Source organism: Anomaloglossus baeobatrachus, chromosome 8 (assembly GCF_048569485.1).
Source record: "Anomaloglossus baeobatrachus isolate aAnoBae1 chromosome 8, aAnoBae1.hap1, whole genome shotgun sequence".
Classification (NCBI taxonomy): Eukaryota; Metazoa; Chordata; class Amphibia; order Anura; family Aromobatidae; genus Anomaloglossus; species Anomaloglossus baeobatrachus.
Genome location: NC_134360.1, coordinates 75,204,301 through 75,222,473, shown reverse-complemented (window position 1 = coordinate 75,222,473; position 18,173 = coordinate 75,204,301). Strand labels below are relative to the sequence as shown.

General features: G+C 48.4%; 1 protein-coding gene and 1 long non-coding RNA gene across 2 annotated transcripts in view; one reads left to right on the top strand and one right to left on the bottom strand.

Moving 5' to 3' along the window:
* The window catches only part of LOC142249861 (uncharacterized), a 63,048-nt gene extending 59,820 nt beyond the window's left edge, over positions 1-3,228 (top strand). Inside the window, exons 2-3 of the long non-coding RNA XR_012725101.1 lie at positions 2,743-2,989; positions 3,124-3,228. This is a non-coding gene — a long non-coding RNA (uncharacterized LOC142249861). The remainder of the gene's footprint in view (positions 1-2,742; positions 2,990-3,123) is intronic.
* A 539-nt stretch (positions 3,229-3,767) lies between these two features.
* Positions 3,768-18,173, bottom strand: part of LOC142250027 (uncharacterized) — a 257,435-nt gene continuing 243,029 nt past the window's right edge. Inside the window, exons 19-22 of the mRNA XM_075322090.1 lie at positions 15,009-15,117; positions 14,707-14,855; positions 12,293-12,456; positions 3,768-4,358 (exon numbers count right to left, since the gene is read on the bottom strand). Coding sequence (XP_075178205.1) covers positions 4,130-4,358; positions 12,293-12,456; positions 14,707-14,855; positions 15,009-15,117 — 651 coding nt within the window. The 3' untranslated portion in view covers positions 3,768-4,129. The remainder of the gene's footprint in view (positions 4,359-12,292; positions 12,457-14,706; positions 14,856-15,008; positions 15,118-18,173) is intronic.

Genomic DNA, 18,173 nt, shown 5'->3' with positions numbered 1-18,173 from the left:
TGTGACGTAACAGCGACCTTGTAAGTTGCTGTTATGATCGCTGCTTAGCGGTCAAACACAGCGACGCAGCAGCGATCATAACGTCGCTACATGTGCAGAGAGCAGGGAGCCGCGCACACTGCTTAGCGCTGGCTCCCTGCACTCCTAGCTACAGTACACATCGGGTTAATTACCTGATGTGTACTGCAGCTACATGTGCAGAGAGCAGGGAGCCGGCACTGGCAGCGAGAGCGGCGAAGGCTGGTAACGAAGGTAAATATCGGGTAACCAGGGAAAGGGCTTCCCTTGGTTACCCGATGTTTATCTTGGTTACAGCTTACCACAGCTGCCAGACGCCGGCTCCTGCTCTCTGCTCGCTTCATTTCGTCGCTCTCTCGCTGTCACACACAGCGATCTGTGCGTCACAGCGGGAGAGCGCCTTTGAAGAAAACGAACCAGGGCTGTGTGTAACGAGCAGCGATCTCACAGCAGGGGCCAGATCGCTGCTCAGTGTCACACACAGCGAGATCACTAATGAGGTCACTGCTGCGTCACCAAAACCGTGACGTAGCAGCGATTTTGGTAGCGATCTCGCTATGTGTGAAGCACCCCTTAAAGAGACCTTTCAGGATCAGTAAGGTTTATTGCTCTACCTTATCCTGTTATCTTTTTGTAAACTCCATTGAAATCAGTGTCTCCTGCACACTTGTCAAGTATATGTAAATACAATTTGCATATTCACTGCCCCCCCCCTCCAAATGCATTCACTATAACTGAGAGGTGGGAGGCAGTATGGGTGGGGGCAGCAGTGCAAATTCAGGTCAGATTTACTATCACTTATTACTGTCGCTTTAGGCCGTCCCCCATCGCGCAATTTCAAAGAGGTGACGTGAGGTAAGCTGGCCAGCTCTTGCACAGAACGGTGGAGGCGGCGGTGAAAGCGCGAGCACGAGGTTATGGGTGGGTACTTGCTGATGAAAATCACAGCGCCGCCCATAATCTTGCACATGCGCTGTGCCACTCTCGCGGGACTGTGCAATGTGCACAGTGTGACCGCTGGTGACGTGTTGCGCATGCGTGAGATTATGGACGGTGCTGTGATTTTCATCAGCAAGTACCCGCCCATAATCTCGTGCTCGCGCTTTCACCGCCGCCTCCCGCGTCGCCTCTACCGGTCTGCGCAAGCGCTGGCCAGCTTACCTCACGTCACCTCTTTGAAATTGCGCGATGGGAGACGGCCTAAAGCGACAGGAGGCAGACTAACGGACACCAGAGAGCCCGCCCCCGTGTACCATGATCAAGATCTGAATACAAAAAAGGTACCACTTTACAAAGTCTTTATTTTGGTCAGAAAGAGGGCACATAAACAACAGGAACATTGCTAGAATGCAGCCCAGGAGCTGCAGAGGGGGAATCTTTTAGGTTTAGTGCAAAATGTCTGATGACAGGTTCCCTTTAAACTTACTGATCCTGAAAGGTTTCCTTAAGCTTTATTTAAATATAACCATAGTATTGTACTACAAAATCACCTGACATGTTCCCTTTAAGGGAGATAAGCAGAAAGATGTGACTGGCAACAGCTTAAGTTCATTTACACTACACTATTAGGCTATGTTCACACACGGCTTTTTTGGTAAGTTTTTTTTCCTGACCAAAACCTGATCTTGTGGCAGGAAATCTCCTTTGAGTCATCTGCGTTTTTGGTGCAGTTTTTAGTGGCGTTTTTCGCGCATTGTTTCTACAAAATGGGTTGTATCAATGAAAAAACGTTGCAAAAGCACTGCAGAGATTTGACATACTCATGCTTTGAAATCTGCAGCAAAAACGCAGGTATTTGACAAAACCGTCACTAACACAATCTGCAGGTATTTGTGTGTGTGTGTGTGAGATTTCAGAAATATCAGACTTTGCTGGGACTGTAAAAAGCAGCTTTTTATTAAATAATGGCAAATGTGCAGCTAAAACATGCAGCAAAAACTTACCAAAAAAAGCCTTGTGTGAACATACCCTTAGCGAGAAGTGTCACTTGCTTAGCAGCTTGGTGTAGTTTCAATACAATGTTTTATTAGCAGGAGATTATCATTAGAGGACTAGGTGTTGTGTACCAGGCAGTCCAGAGTGCTGCTACATCAACAGCAGAGAAAACAGAGATGTTACCAAAACTGCCCCAAGCAGATTAATAAGTAATACATCATAGGAATCAGGCTCTATCTCTACATTACGCTGTTTATAGACTCCATAGCAAAAATATGCTGACAGATTCCCTTTAAGAAACAAATCACTCTATATCACATGTTTGCACTTGATAACAGTGGGGTTGGTGCCCTTAAAGGTCCAAAATCATGTGCAGCTCTCTCCAGACACATATTCTGACTGGACCATTCCCTTTAAAAAAAAAAAGCCCATAGGTATTGGATAGCTGTCAGATTTATTGGATAAACGATCGTTCAGCTATCTCCCAAAGAAATACTCGGCTCAGCTAAAAGCTCCTAAATTCTTTAAGAGATCCACTGTGAGACTCCTTGGGCAACGGGCTCATCTCTTAGAGAACAAAAGTATTGGCTGCTGGATATCCGATGTACCGGACCCCTCTACAACTTGTGTTTACGGGAATGATTGTTTGACGTGTTGCAGTCATCTACTCAATAGAAACAATCTAATGACCTAATAATGTCGCGCGCAAATAACCACCTACTAAATTCCAGTGATCTATTTACCATCTTTACAACTGATTAAATGTATTTTAATTTTTTATTTAAATAGGAAAATGGATGAAATGTAGAAGATTTCAGCTGAGTAACCGGGCACTGATATGCAGGATATCAGATCACTTCCGGAAACTGAATTACCCCAATGTGCAAACAACCCTCATACCATTATCCCCAGAGACAGACCAAATACTGAGTAGCCTTTCAAGACCAGTGCAGGAAACATGTTGACATTTCCGGACAATAAAAGGGTTATTCAGTGACACCACTATCTAATCAATCAGGAAAGGAAGAAATAAAAGGTAAGAGATTAATAAGACCCTTCAAATGCCAATGAAAACCCACGCTAATTCTACATATCTGGAGCTCAGTTCACGATAATACTATATTTTCCAATAAGAGTATTTTTACTACTCTTGGTCAAATTTATTTCTAGTAGCCTTCACTGGAAGACATAGGAAACCATGGAAAATCTGCTGCAACCTGGAGGCTGATACTAAGAGTACAACTTAAGAAAAAAGTGGTTATGTCCCCAACATGCTGCCGACACCCAGCTATTCAGGTACTGCAAATGCTGTATAAAAAGCAAAGACTATTTAAACAAGTGAGGCAACTGTGTGCCTCCTAAGAAGGTAGCATATGGACAGCATGACCTCCATAATCACCTATTCTGAACACTGGATCTTAACCCAGTCACACACTCATACTTGTCTCATTCGTATCACAGAAGGCTAGGAGAAAGATTTTATGGAGAGTACCAAAAATCCTCTTTTCTCGGATGCTTCACAGGAGACCAGTGGACATACCAAAGCTAATATTATGCATAGCTGGGTGTCAGCAGGCCAGGTGTAGCCTGTTGTGGAAAAGCCAACTTTTTTCTTAAAATGTATTCTTGGTGTCAGTCTTCAGGTGGCCTCAGAGTTCACTTGGTTTTCCCAATAAAGCATCTGAGAAGACCTGTTCACTTAATGGTTCAATTACAGACACCCCAACTAAAATTGGATAGGATTAAGGCTTTTCATTTTGGCAATCACAGAGTAAACACAGTAGTAAGAAAATTACCCAGCCGTTCTGCTCCAACATGTTCACCATATATATATTTAAATATATAATGCAGCGAGGACAAAAAAGTCAAATTGTTTTCTTATTAATGGGCCAAAATCTTGAATATTTGGAGATGCTGCATTCAATTCATAATTATTAATACATAAACTTTTCAAATCGGGGTGATTCTTTCTTTGCATTCACTGGCTAACACGGTACCAAAACCTTTTTCTTTCTTTGCAATAACGTCTTTGGGCAAATTAATACTTTTATACTCAACATATAAAACAGAGTAATGACCTTTAGCTACTGATATATTGTTTGATGGTAGTAATCCAGCTTTACAAATGAAAGCTGCATCCCATGTCATGTGTGAGTGACGGAAATACTTCTAGGCTTCATTGTGATCCCGCGATCCCTTTCTCTTCAGAGCCTTCTGGCAGATCTTGCATAATGAAGGAGTATTTGCCAAAGTCAGAGTCGCTGGGCTCTAGTAACATGTCTTTACGGGCTTTGGAAACTTTGTATTGCAAAACTTTTCTGCGTTCATGCCACTCTGTCAATTCTTCATTTCCGTGGGCAAAGGGGCAGTTATTTTCTTGCGGGCAACTCTGTGTCTCCTCATACCTAATATGAAATAAGACAGGACACTAAATACAGACGAATAAAGACAAGGCCTAGTTTTTGGCAGCTCTAATTCCAGTATAGAAAGAAAAGTAAAAAAGAGAATTTTGTTTACTTACCGTAAATTCTTTTTCTTATAGTTCCGTATTGGGAGACCCAGACAATGGGTGTATAGCTTCTGCCTCCGGAGGACACACAAAGTACTACACTACAAAGTGTAGCTCCTCCCTCTGAGCTTATACACCCCCTGGAGAACCAGATCTAGCCAGTTTAGTGCAAAAGCTGAAGGAGAATAGCCACCCACAAGTAAAAACAGAGCAAGAACAGGAACAACCGGAGACTCTGTCCACGACAACAGCCGGTGATAACACGCGGAACAAGAAACTGCCAACAGGCAACAGGGAGGCTGCTGGGTCTCCCAATACGGAGCTATAAGAAAAAGAATTTACGGTAAGTAAACAAAATTCTCTTTTTCTTTATCGTTCCTATGGGATGGGAAACCTAGACAATGGGACGTCTCAAAGCAGTCCATGGGTGGGAATAAACAGAAAAACTAAGAAGTAGGCAGAACCTAACTTCACAAATGGGCGACAGCCGCCTGAAGGATGCGTCTGCCCAAGCTCGCATCTGCCGAAGCATGAGCATGCACTTGGTAGTGCTTTGAAAAGGTATGCAGGCTAGTCCAAGTGGCAGCCTGACAGACTTGCTGAGCCGCAGCCTGGTGCCTGAAAGCCCAAGAGGCACCGACAGCTCTGGTCGAGTGTGCCTTGATCCCCGGCGGGGGAGGCACCTGAGAACACTGGTAGGCATCCGAAATGGTCGACCTAATCCAACGGGCTAAGGTCGGCTTAGAAGCAGAGAGGCCCTTACGCCGACCTGTGGTTAGCACAAAAAGAGAGGTGCACCGCCTAAGAGCAGCGGTGCGAGACACATAGATCCGGAGAGCACGCACCAGATCCAGAGTATGCAACGCTTTTTCAAAGCGATGAACAGGAGCCGGACAAAAGGAAGGTAGGGTAATGTCCTGGTTAAGGTGGAAAGGAGAGACCACCTTAGGAAGAAAGTCCGGAGTCGGACGGAGAACCACCTTGTCTTGATATAAAACCAAAAAAGGTGACTCCGAAGAGAGCGCAGACAAATCAGAGACTCTCCTGAGGGAAGTTATGGCCACTAGAAAGACCACTTTCTGTGAAAGACTAAACAAAGAAACCTCCCTAAGAGGCTCAAAGGGGGGTTTCTGCAAAACCGTGAGAACCAAATTGAGGTCCCAGGGATCCAAGGGCCGCCGGTAAGGCGGAATGATGTGAGACGCGCCCTGCAAGAAGGTGCGGACCTGAGCCAGCCGGGCGATACGCCGCTGGAACAGCACTGACAGAGCCGAGACTTGTCCCTTGAGAGAGTTGAGGGACAGTCCCAGCTGCAGACCGGACTGTAGAAAGGACAGAAGGGTCGGCAAGGAAAAAGGCCAAGGAGGATGGCCGGAAGAGCGACACCAGGACAGGAAAATTTTCCAAGTCCTGTGATAGATCTTGGCAGAGGAAGACTTACGGGCCCGATTCAAAGTGGAGATGACTTCAGGGGGGATACCAAAAGCCGTCAAGATCCAGGACTCAAGAGCCACGCCGTCAATCTGAGAGCCGCAGAATTCTGGCGGAAAAACGGACCTTGTGAGAGAAGGTCTGGACGGTCCGGAAGATGCCACGGCACCTCTACGGACAGATGGAGCAGGTCTGGGTACCAAGCTCGCATGGGCCAGTCCGGAGCAATGAGGATGACTCGACGGCCCTCCATTCTGATCTTGCGCAGAACTCTGGGCAAGAGAGCTAGAGGGGGAAACACGTAGGACAGACGAAACTGGGACCAGTCTTGAACCAGAGCGTCCGCGGCGAATGCCTGAGGATCGTGGGAGCGAGCCACGTAAACCGGAACCTTGTTGTTGTGACGGGATGCAATTAGGTCCACGTCCGGAGTGCCCCACTTGCGGCAGATTGACTGAAACACTGCCGGATGCAGGGACCACTTGCCACTGTCCACGGTTTGACGGCTGAGATAATCTGCCTCCCAGTTTTCCACGCCTGGGATGTGGACTGCGGATATGGTGGACTTTGAGTCCTCCGTCCATTGAAGGATGCGTTGTACCTCCAACATTGCCAGGCGGCTGCGTGTCCCGCCTTGGTGATTGATGTAGGCAACCGCTGTCGCATTGTCTGACTGGACTCGGGTGTGCTTGCCCGCCAATAGGTGGTGAAAAGCTAGGAGAGCCAGAAGCACGGCTCTGGTTTCCAGCACATTGATCGAGAGGGCTGACTCGGACGGAGTCCAAGTGCCCTGCGCTCGGTGGTGGAGACATACCGCTCCCCAGCCGGATAGACTGGCATCCGTGGTGAGGATCACCCAGGACGGGGCCAGGAAGGAGCGTCCCTGAGACAGAGAGAGGGGCCGAAGCCACCACTGAAGAGAACTCCTGGTCTGTGGCGACAGAACCACTAACCTGTGCAAGGAGGAAGGCCGCCTGTCCCAACAGCGGAGAATGTCCAGCTGCAGTGGACGCAGATGGAACTGGGCAAAGGGAACAGCCTCCACTGACGCCACCATCTGACCCAGCACCTGCATCTGGTGCCTGATGGAATAACGGCGGGGCCTCAGCAGAGAGCGCACCGCCAGTTGGAAGGACTGCTGTTTGATTAAGGGCAACTTCACAAGTGCCGGCAGAGTCTCAAACTGCATCCCTAGGTACGTGAGCCTCTGGGTCGGAGTCAGAGTGGATTTGGGCAGATTGACAAGCCACCCGAATTGGGCTAGAGTGGCGAGAGTGAGCGAGACACTCCGCTGACAGTCTGCACTGGATGAAGCCTTGACTAGAAGGTCGTCCAGGTAAGGAATCACTGCCAACCCCTGGAGGTGCAGAACCGCAGCCACTGCTGCCATGACCTTGGTGAATACCCGAGGGGCCGTGGCTAACCCGAAGGGAAGAGCCACGAATTGGAAATGTTCCTCTCCGATTGCAAAACGTAGCCAACGCTGGTGTGAAACTGCAATTGGCACATGCAGATAGGCATCTCTGATGTCGATGGATGCCAGGAAATCCCCTTGGGTCATTGAGGCAATGACTGACCGCAGAGACTCCATGCGAAAATGCCACACCTGAACATGCTTGTTGAGAAGCTTGAGATCCAGGATGGGCCGGAAGGAACCGTCCTTTTTGGGGACTAGGAAGAGATTTGAGTAGAAACCTCTGAACCGTTCCCGGGCGGGAGCCGGTACAATTACTCCGTTGGCCTGCAAGGATGCCACGGCCTGAGAGAAGGCGGCGGCCTTGGAGCAGGGGGGAGTTGACAGAAAAAATCTGTCTGGAGGGTTGGAAGAGAATTCTATCCTGTAGCCGTGGGAGATGATATCCCGCACCCACTGATCGGAGACGTGTTGAAACCACGCGTCGCCAAAGTGGGAGAGCCTGCCACCGACTAAGGACGTTGCTGGCGCGGATATAGTCAAGAGGAGGCTGCCTTAGTGGCAGCAGCTTTTGCGGTCTTCTGTGGACGCGCTTTTGTGCGCCAGTTGGATTTTTGGTTCTTGGCTGAGTTAGTGGACGAGGCCGAGGGCTTAGAGGACGACCAGTTGGAGGAACGAAAGGAACGAAACCTCGACTGATTCCTACCCTGGACAGGTTTCCTGGTTTTGGTTTGTGGCATGGAAGTACTCTTCCCGCCAGTAGCTTCCTTAATAATTTCATCCAGCTGTTCACCGAACAGCCGGGACCCAGCAAAAGGGAGTCCAGCAAGGTACTTCTTTGAAGAAGCATCTGCCTTCCACTCTCCAAGCCACAAGATCCTGCGGATAGCGAGGGAATTAGCCGAAGCCACCGCAGTGCGGTGAGAAGCCTCCAGCATGGCAGACATGGCATAGGATGAAAAAGCTGAAGCTTGGGAAGTTAAGGTAACCATTTCGGGCATAGATTCCCTGGCGAGGGAATGCATCTCCTCCATAGAAGCAGAGATGGCTTTGAGAGCCCACACTGCTGCAAAAGTCGGGGAGAACGTGGCCCCTGACGCCTCATATACAGATTTGGCCAGAAGGTCAACCTGGCGGTCAGTGGAATCCTTAAGAGAGGTGCCATCAGCCACTGATACAACGGTCCGGGCTGAGAGTCTAGACACCGGGGGGTCTACCTTTGGTGAATGAGCCCACTCCTTGACCACCTCAGGTGGAAAGGGAAAACGGTCATCAGAACCACGCTTTGGGAAGCGTTTGTCAGGACAGGCCCTAGGCTTGGTCATAGCGGCCTGAAAACTGGAGTGGTTAAAGAACACACTCTTTGTCCTCTTAGGTGAGGTAAACTGGTGCTTCTCTGCCAGGGAGGGTTGTTCCTCTGATACTGGCGGATTGAGATCCAGTACAGAATTAATGGACGCAATCAAATCACTAACATCTGAGTCACTTTCGGACAGATCAATGGGGCACATGGAGTTAACCTCCGAGCCCCCTGTAAAGGTATCCTCCTCGTCCTGTGAGTCAGCTTCTGAAACAGAGCCGCGGGACGAGGAAGGAGAGGGAGCCCTGCGTCTCCTCTTAGGAGGACGGGGTCTGGGACCAGATGATAAATCCTCTGTGAGCTCCGGTCCTGAGAGAGCCCTAGCAGCAGAGGCACCCTGTGAAGGGGGCTGATGCATGTTCAGCAAAGTCCTGGACAGCTGTCCCATGGAGTCGGCAAAAGATTGGGAGATAGACCAAGATAAGGATTCTACCCAAGCCGGGGGTTCAGCCACAGGAGCCGGAGCAGCCGGAGAGACCACTGGGGGTGCGATTCCAGGCTGAGGCATCGTCAGGTTAGAGCAGGCATCACAATGTGGATAGGTGCTCGGTTCAGGCAGTAGGAGCTTACATGCAGTGCATACTGAATACAGCTTTGGAGCCTTGCTCCTCGTGTGAGACATGCTGCTGGAGTGGGGGCTCTGTCAGAATGACCCCCAGAGAGCATATACAGAGGTCCACAACCAGAGGTTGTGGCTTACCAGACCACTGGAACGGTGTTGTGTGCCCTCCAGATCCCGAAGCCCGGACCCCCAAGCACCTCAGTAGGGATGCTGCAGACCAGTGCTGATCGCAGGGGAAAACGCTGAGAAAATGGCCGCCGGAGCGAAGAGAGGGGGCGGGACTTACTCTGGGAGCGGGATCTGGAGGACCATAGAGACTTACAGGGGAGGAGACATGTACTCAGTGAGGAGTGTCCCTCCCCTGTGCAGAACGGCCGCTGGGCGGAGCCGCGCTGTCCCTCTGCATGAATGACATGCAAGGGCAGTGAAACCGAAAGTAGGCCTCTGGCGAAGCCAGGGCCTAAATTTGAGCGGTGCGGCCGGCGCGCAGGCACCATCGGCGCAGTTCTCAGGCGACAGCCAGAGAACCCGCCGGAAATGTCATAAAACTCACTCAGCACACTCTCCCACAATAATAAAGTACAGGGACCCCCAATATATAAACGTCTCAGGTACTTAGCTTGCTGAGACGCAGGGTTCCAAGTCCCTGGGGATGAGTGCTCCGGTCCAGCAGGATCCTGAAGGGCTGCGGATGGAGACCGGTCTCCTGCCAAGCATGGAGAACCGTGCTGGCTCCCACTTCAAGCCAGAGCCCAGGAGGGATGGTGAAGGAGCACGGCATGTAAGGCTCCAGCCTTGGAATCAACCTTAACAGCACCGCCGACACAGTGGGGTGAGAAGGGACATGCCGGGGGTCCAGGCTTGGACCCGCTTTTCTTCAAACTCTTTCCAAAAATCAAAAATCAGATGAGAATGCATGTGTGGATGTATGCCTCCTGAACACAAAGCGATAAACTGGCTAGATCTGGTTCTCCAGGGGGTGTATAAGCTCAGAAAGAGGAGCTACACTTTGGAGTGTAGTACTTTGTGTGTCCTCCGGAGGCAGAAGCTATACACCCATTGTCTGGGTCTCCCATAGGAACGATAAAGAAATGTGTTTTTTGATCAGCAACCTAACACTTGTGGCACAATGCCCAGTTTGCTGGCAAGGGTGGCAGAAGAAGTTAAATGGATGTAGGGTCATAAGAGTAACTTTAAACTATTATTTTGTGGGGGGGGGGTTAGGCAATATGTTAGCTTTTCAATATGAGGAAAGACCCCTTTAATGCACTAAAATAGGATTTAAAGTAGTTGTTCATTGTAATAGGGTTAAAACCGGCTTGTTGACTTTTACCAACAGACTAATTTACAGAGATTGTCCAAAATTTGGAAAGGCACATAACTGGCCATGGGCCGATCAATTTGCAGGATTCCAGTCCATTGGCCAAGGTCAACAGTCTTTTGTTGCTGGTCAAGAGGCTCGTAAATTTCTTACAGTCCAAGATCACAGGTGTAGGTTTGACTAGTCAGGCTGGTGCTACGTTATTACGGCGTGAAGCACAAATTATGTTGCGTATGCCCGGCTAATCAGAAGCCATGTCAAGGATTCTGGAAGGTAAGAGATTCGCGAGCCTCCAATCCAGTGGCCAGATACTACTGCCCTGGCCGACAGACGAACGTTCTACAAACTAATCTGCCCATTTCTACAAATATTACTTGCAAATAAAAATTACTGTATTTTTCGGATTATAAGACACACTTTTCCTCACAAAAATTTGGGAGGAAAATGAGGGGTGCGTCTTAAAATCTGAATATAGCTTTAGCTGGGGGGGCCTGTTTGTGCGGCGATCAGGTGCATTCAGGCAGCCGGGTGCCTGTGGCTGCGTGCGGGCGGCAGCCGGGTGCCTGTGGCTGCGTGCGGGCGGCAGCCGGGTGCCTGTGGCTGCGTGCGGGCGGCAGCCGGGTGCCTGTGGCTGCGTGCGGGCGGCAGCCGGGTGCCTGTGGCTGCGTGCGGGCGGCAGCCGGGTGCCTGTGGCTGCGTGCGGGCGGCAGCCGGGTGCCTGTGGCTGCGTGCGGGCGGCAGCCGGGTGCCTGTGGCTGCGTGCGGGCGGCAGCCGGGTGCCTGTGGCTGCGTGCGGGCGGCAGCCGGGTGCCTGTGGCTGCGTGCGGGCGGCAGCCGGGTGCCTGAGGCTGCGTGCGGGCGGCAGCCGGGTGCCTGAGGCTGCGTGCGGGCGGCAGCCGGGTGCCTGAGGCTGCGTGCGGGCGGCAGCCGGGTGCCTGTGGCTGCGTGCGGGCGGCAGCCGGGTGCCTGTCCGTGCCAGCTGCCTCTCTGTACGGGCAGCCTACTGGCTGCCATTCTCTGCGTGCGGGCGGCTGTGCGGCAGGATTTCCAGTGTCCGCGGTCCCAGTTTCAAATGTTGGCACCGGGAGTCAGCGCGTGCACAGATGGAGCCTTTGGATGATAGCTCCATCTGTGCATGCGCCACTGGGACACTCACCGCACTGGCCTGCTGCACCACTCACCCGCTGCCACTACTGACCCGCCGTACCTGCTGCCACTGACACCGCCGCGCCTGCCGCCACTGACCCGTCGCGCCTGCCAGCACAACCTCTGCCTCCTGTGACCCCGCTTCACCACAACTGCTGCCCCCCTCCGGTAAGACAACTCTGGAGTATAAGACGGACCCCATTTTTATTTTACCTTTTTTATCTCTAAATTTGGGGTGCATCTTATAAAGCGAAAAATACGGTACTTACCCACTGAAATCTCTGGTGATCTAGAGCCACCTCTCAGCTGCTCTCTGGAGCTCTTTGGTGACGAGCAGTAGCGGTGACATTTCCTCTACAACATGTAACCGCTGCCGCCAGTCACTGGCCTCAGTGGTCATGCCGCGGTAAACAAAATTAGACTACTGTGGTCTATGATCAGGGAGGCAGTGGAAAAGTGGTGCCGCTATAGAGGTTATAGCCAATTCTGCATTTTCTAGGGTTGCAATAACTTTTTAATAGACTTCTCCATCGACATACAAACCTTTCAGTATTTTCCATTCTTACCACAAATCCACAAAGGAACCATACACTCACCTTTCACAAAGCTTGAACTCCCCAGCTGGGAAACGGTATTTCCAGGAACTATCTTCACCCTCCAAGGTGAACACGCGATCCTTGTGCTTCTCGGACTGGATGTGTTTCTGCCATTGCCTCTCGCTGTTGCTGTTCTTGCCGCAGAGATAGCAGTGGAAACCGGCCTGTTAGGAGAGAAGACCAGGGCACACGTGAAGCTTCCACTTTTGACAACTCCACTTCCAGCTTTGGTTTGACATGGGAGAATGTCTCCTGTATCGGCAGGTGGCCAATGCTTTGTGTGCATTGGGCAAGCTGGCTGGTCATTTTAATAGCCAAATCAGCTGTCAACATTGCCTGTGATACAGAAGGGGGGCTAGCTTATCAATGGGATTGAGCCAGTCAGCCAAGCCACCTTCTCGGTTGCAGGTGCAATATAGATTGGGATTCACACAACATTGGTGACACTGCCACCGAAAAGCAGAGGACCAAGCCCAAAGTGGAGCTATCAGAACTAGGACTGGGGCTGATGTCTTATGATCAGGGGACCTTTAAGTATATTAAAGGGAACCTATGAAAGTAAAAACAGAGGTGATGATTAGCATGCGAAGCATGTGTCTGTGACAGATAGCAGTCATCAACGAAAGGGGAAAGCAATGCTCTAATCAACCAGCGCCCTACTCCTTTTCCAATCATCAGAGCAAGGCGCAGGATGGAGCAGTCACGGCTGGTCTTCAGACATGCCCCCCACCGTTCAACCGATTAGTGTCTCGCTCGGCCTGTAAATGCACTCACTGAACAGTGGGCATGATTAGAGAACAGCCATGACTACTCCGTGCTTCACTGACTGGAAAGGAGAAGGACACAGAGCTATTATAACATTGTTTTCTCCTTTCACTGATGGTTGCTACTGGTTGTTCCAGATGCTAATAATCACCTCCTACATATTCTGCTCTTCCCTACATAGGGAATCCTGACAGGTTTCCTTTAAAATACTTAAAAGGAACTAACCAGCAGAATGTTCCTATATAAAGTAAAGCCAGTGCTATACTGGAGCTAGGAAGCTGAATCCCATCATACCTTTAGTTGTGAGATCAGAGGCTTGATTGCTGCAAATTGTCTAATCAAAGTTCCAGAAATGCACTCATTGCTTGGCTGGCGTGTGCATCGATGCAGGACTATGTGGGTTGGGTCTTGCATTTTTATTCCTCCTCTTTATGCTTGCCTGGCCTTTCTTCCTTTATAGCCGCCATGTTCTTTATGTCCAGCGCATGCGGAGTAGCATTGGGAAGTATTTAATCAACTTGTCACCAAGATGGCGTCTGAATCCTCACCTACCTATAGCGCCATCTTATCGAAGACCATTTCCTCCTGCTTGCTACCATGTGCAATGCTGTTGATGAGGGCGGCGCATGCGCCATCTCATCCTTTTCCTGCTTCAAGACAGTGAGAGCGCACATGCCATGCGCAGGCGCCGACTCTGATGCAATGATGAAATACTTTGCAATTCTACTGTGCACATGTTGGACATTAAGGAAATGGCAGCCAAGCATAAAGGGGGTGGAATTCAAATGCAAGGCCCGACCTACATAGTTCCGCCCCTATGCACACGCCAAGCAATCAGTGCATTTCTTGACCTTTAATTAGACATTTTTCAGCAATCAAGCTTCCAATCTCTCAACTAAGTGCCGTTTCACACATCCGTTTTTTTTGCGGATTGCCGGATCCGGCGCACTCCAGTACAGTGTGATACAGTACAATGGCAGCGCGACAAGCTCCAGTCACATGCTGTCATGTGACCGGAGATTGTGATCCGGAACTTGCTGCGCTGCCATTGTACTGTATACACTGTACTGGAGTGCGCCGGATCCGGAAATCCGGCGAAAAAACAGATGTGTGAAACAGCCGTATGATTGGACTCCACGTCCCAGCACAAGTATGGCACTGGCTTTACTTTATGTAGCAAAATTCTGCTGCTTGGTTCCCTTTAAAGGTTAATGATCACAACTTAACAGCTCTATTCCCAAATCCTGAGAGGTCCAATTCCCGCTTTGGCTCTGCACAGGAGAGCATTTTTGGTGTCGGCATTTAGCCACTGTTGCGTAAAGAGAAATTCACTAGCTAAGCCAGCCACGTTCTCTTTCTATAAAGCACCAGTGACTGAGAAGGGGGCTGGCTCAAAACCATAGCCGACAACCATCCTTCAATGTGAATTGTGACCTCCAACATACTTTTACTTCCATAAGGAATCCCCGGACTTGACAGGCTGCCCTTTAAGACGCTTCTATCTTGTACACATTTCCAGATCACTGCCTCCTCCATCTAACACGCACTAATATATCTTTCCACCACTCCCAGGATGGTAATATCAGTCGATACTGCATTCCTTAGACTATTCCCTGCAAGCCACCAGCCGGGGAGAAAGATCACATTACCATAAGATCTGCATAATCTGTTGGCATGACAATCTGTTTCTCGGCTTCTTTCTGAACTCCGGCTGCTGCTGCCGCCGCCATCTTTCCAGGTTTCTCTGCCGGGGCGTTGTTCTTATTACATAAATCAAAGATCAGCTGTAGATCCAGGACTAAAAAGAATAAAAAAGATTAAATTAATTAAATCTCCCTTCACATGATGCAAAAAGAAATGTAGTTTGTAAACACAGCAGCTGTGCGTTTTCCTTCTTGGCTGAAGAGCTTGCTCTCTAATTTAGAGGGTGTGCACACTTTCGCTCACTCACTTTTGCTCTCCTTCATGTAAGTCCAGATGTCTTTTTCCTCGGTGTAGTGCGCAAAAGTGCAGGTCCCAATGTACTGACACTTCTTGCCGTTTTGCACATGGACGCAGATCTGTGGTAGAAACAAGATAAAGGAATGGCATCGATATAAACCCCGGACCTTGTCCGGACAAGTTTAATGTATCCACCTATTAATTAACAGTGTAACCTACAGAATACAGCTCAGGTCATATTGGGTAACAGCCATTTTTAATAATCTGGATCAAGGCGTTATTACCGTATCTAATGCACATTTTATATTCCGCTCCAGCCTGCTTAACAGGATGCCACCAGTCATTATCCCCTTTGGGAGGGGTCTTGTTTGGGTCTTTTTTTTTGTTCTACAATCCCCCTTCACATTTCAAGAGCACTAACATTTTTATTTTTCTGTTGAATTTTTTCAATAGCACCTTTTTGGATCTTTTTTGGGGAGAGGAGGATGCAAAAAAGAACAGAAATTGTGCAATTGTTGTGGGTTTCTTTTACAGTGATTACACCTTAAACCTTGGACTGGTCCGGATACGACATTGCAAGGATGTCTTAGAATGTTTTTACACATGCAGCAGCTGTACTGGAATGGTCATTAAGCCTGTCAGGGACAGCCAGACTCTCCATACAGAAGGCAGAGATGGTTAAGTACCGTCTCTGCCTTCCTGATTACTATTTACACAGTGCCGAATGAGCACAAACACTAACAGCATGTCAGAATGCCTGGAGGGAGCAGGAATTGCTCAGCAGTGAAGGGAAGAAGTTGACTATTGCCTGTAAGGGCTCTTTCAGACATCCATGCAACATAGTCCAAGCACAGACCAGGATGTACAAATTGGCTGCTGCTCTCCCGACCAGAGCGTGACAGCTTCATATATTTCTATGAGGCTGTCATGCTTGAATCAGGACACCATGGCCAGTCTATTGCATTGCGTTATGTGCATGGACTGGGTCTACTGTGACAAGCTTGCATATGAAGCTGTCACGCTCTGGTCGGGAGAGCAGTGGCCAATTTGTACATCCTGGTCTGTGCTTGGACCATGTTGCATGGATGTCTGAAAGAGCCCTTACAGGGAAAATTCAACTTCTTCCCTTCACTGCTGAGCAATTCCTGCTCCCTCAAGGCATTCAGACATGCTGTTAGTGTTCGTGCTCATTCAGAACTGTATAAATAGCAATCAGGAAGGCAGAGACGGTACATAACCATCTCTGCTTTCTGTATGGAGAGTCTGGCTGTCTCTGACATGGTTAATAGAGCTACTGAGTCTATAAAGACATTCTTGTCTTCGGTCCCATTCTAATCCAGAAAAGTGGGACAATTTTTTTCACTTGTCTATACTGTCTGTAGGCAATCCATTTTTGTTTTTTACTCAGCAGCTATTAATCTTTTACAGGACCATTTACAGTTTCCCATGTTTCAGAATTGTAATGTAGCCTTAAACATCAGATGATATACTGATGGTCCGAATGGCATCCAATTTGTCCTCACATTATACCAATTTCAGAGTCAAATTGTGACACTCAGATTTTTATCCTCCGGCCTGGCTGAATACAGCGGAAAAAAAAACCCAAAAACCCACAGATCTGCCCTGCCTCAATGAGTTACATTGGTCTGCATGCAATCCATTTATAATTGTATTGCACTTGTCTGATTTATACACTAATGTATAAATTAAGATACAGGAGATTTAATGTTGATAAATGTAAAGTAATGCACCTAGGACGGAGTAATCCTATAGCTGCATATACATTAAATGGAAGTAAACTCGGGACTACAGAACAGGAGAAGGACTTGGGTATTCTCATTACAAATAAGCTGAGCAGCAGCACTCAATGTCAGGCAGCAGCTGCTAAAGCAAACAAGATTTTAGGGTGTATAAAAAGAGAGATTAAAACCCGTGATCCCAACGTATTGTTACCCCTCTATAAATCACTTGTAAGGCCACATCTGGAATATCGGAACCAGTTTTGGGCTCCACATTTTAAAAAGGACATTCAGAAGTTAGAGGCAGTTCAAAGGCGGGCAACTAGACTATTACAAGGAATGGAAGCCTTCCATATGATGACAGGTTGAAAAAAGATATGTTTAGCTTAGAAAAAAGACGTCTCAGAGGAGATCTCATTTATATGTATAAATACATGTGTGGTCAATATAAAGGACTGGCACATGACTTATTTCTTCCAAAGACAGTACTAAGGACCAGGGGACACTCACTGCGAGTGGAAGAAAAGCGATTCCGGCAGCTAAATAGGAAAGGGTTCTTTACAGTTAGAGCGGTCAGACTGTGGAATGCTCTACCACAAGAGGTAGTAATGGCAGATACTATAACAGCTTTTAATAAGGGTTGGATGATTTCCTCAGTACACAAAACATTGTTGGTTATAAATGGCTTAGTGACCAAATGTAGAACTGGTGGAGGAAGGTTGAACTAGATGGACCTAGGTCTTTTTTCAACCTAAGTAACTACGTAACTATGTAACTATGTGAGTGAATCCTAAAGGCTAATACATCAGTCCCGGCTATAGGGAAAGTCAGCAATAAAAACAAAAATGTATTTAAATGTGGAAATAACCCCCAAAAGTCCCATGTGGCCCTTTGTGGTCATATCTATCTACACATATATATATATATATTTTTTTTTTTTTTTTTTTTTTTAAATTCTTTATTTTAAAGCCAAACTCGTAACAAACAATACATCCCCTGCTCCCAACTGGGACGCAGGTATTATTACAGAAATGACGGTAGTACATATACAGTCTGCACACATATGCAATTCCCATCCCCGCTACTACTCAGGTCTGGCCCAGTTTACATATTTTATAAGCCGACCCACCTTAATGTAAGTAGGGAGAAGAGCGAAGAAAAAGAAATCAAAGCCTGAACAAAGATTGAAGGCCTGTAGAGAAAGAAAGAAATAAAGAAAGGGGAAGGAGAAGAGAGCAGGAGAGAAGATCAGGGAATAAAGTAGAGAGAAAGGAAAAGAGGGGGAGAAAGAAGGCGAGAAAAAAAAAAAAAAAAGGGGGGTAAATCACGAATCCTGAGGTTCCGTGACCAAGTCCGCGTACTCCGCCGAGGAGGTGAACTCTATCCATGGGAACCATGTCCTATAAAAGTCCTCCTGGCGATCGTTAATAGAGGAT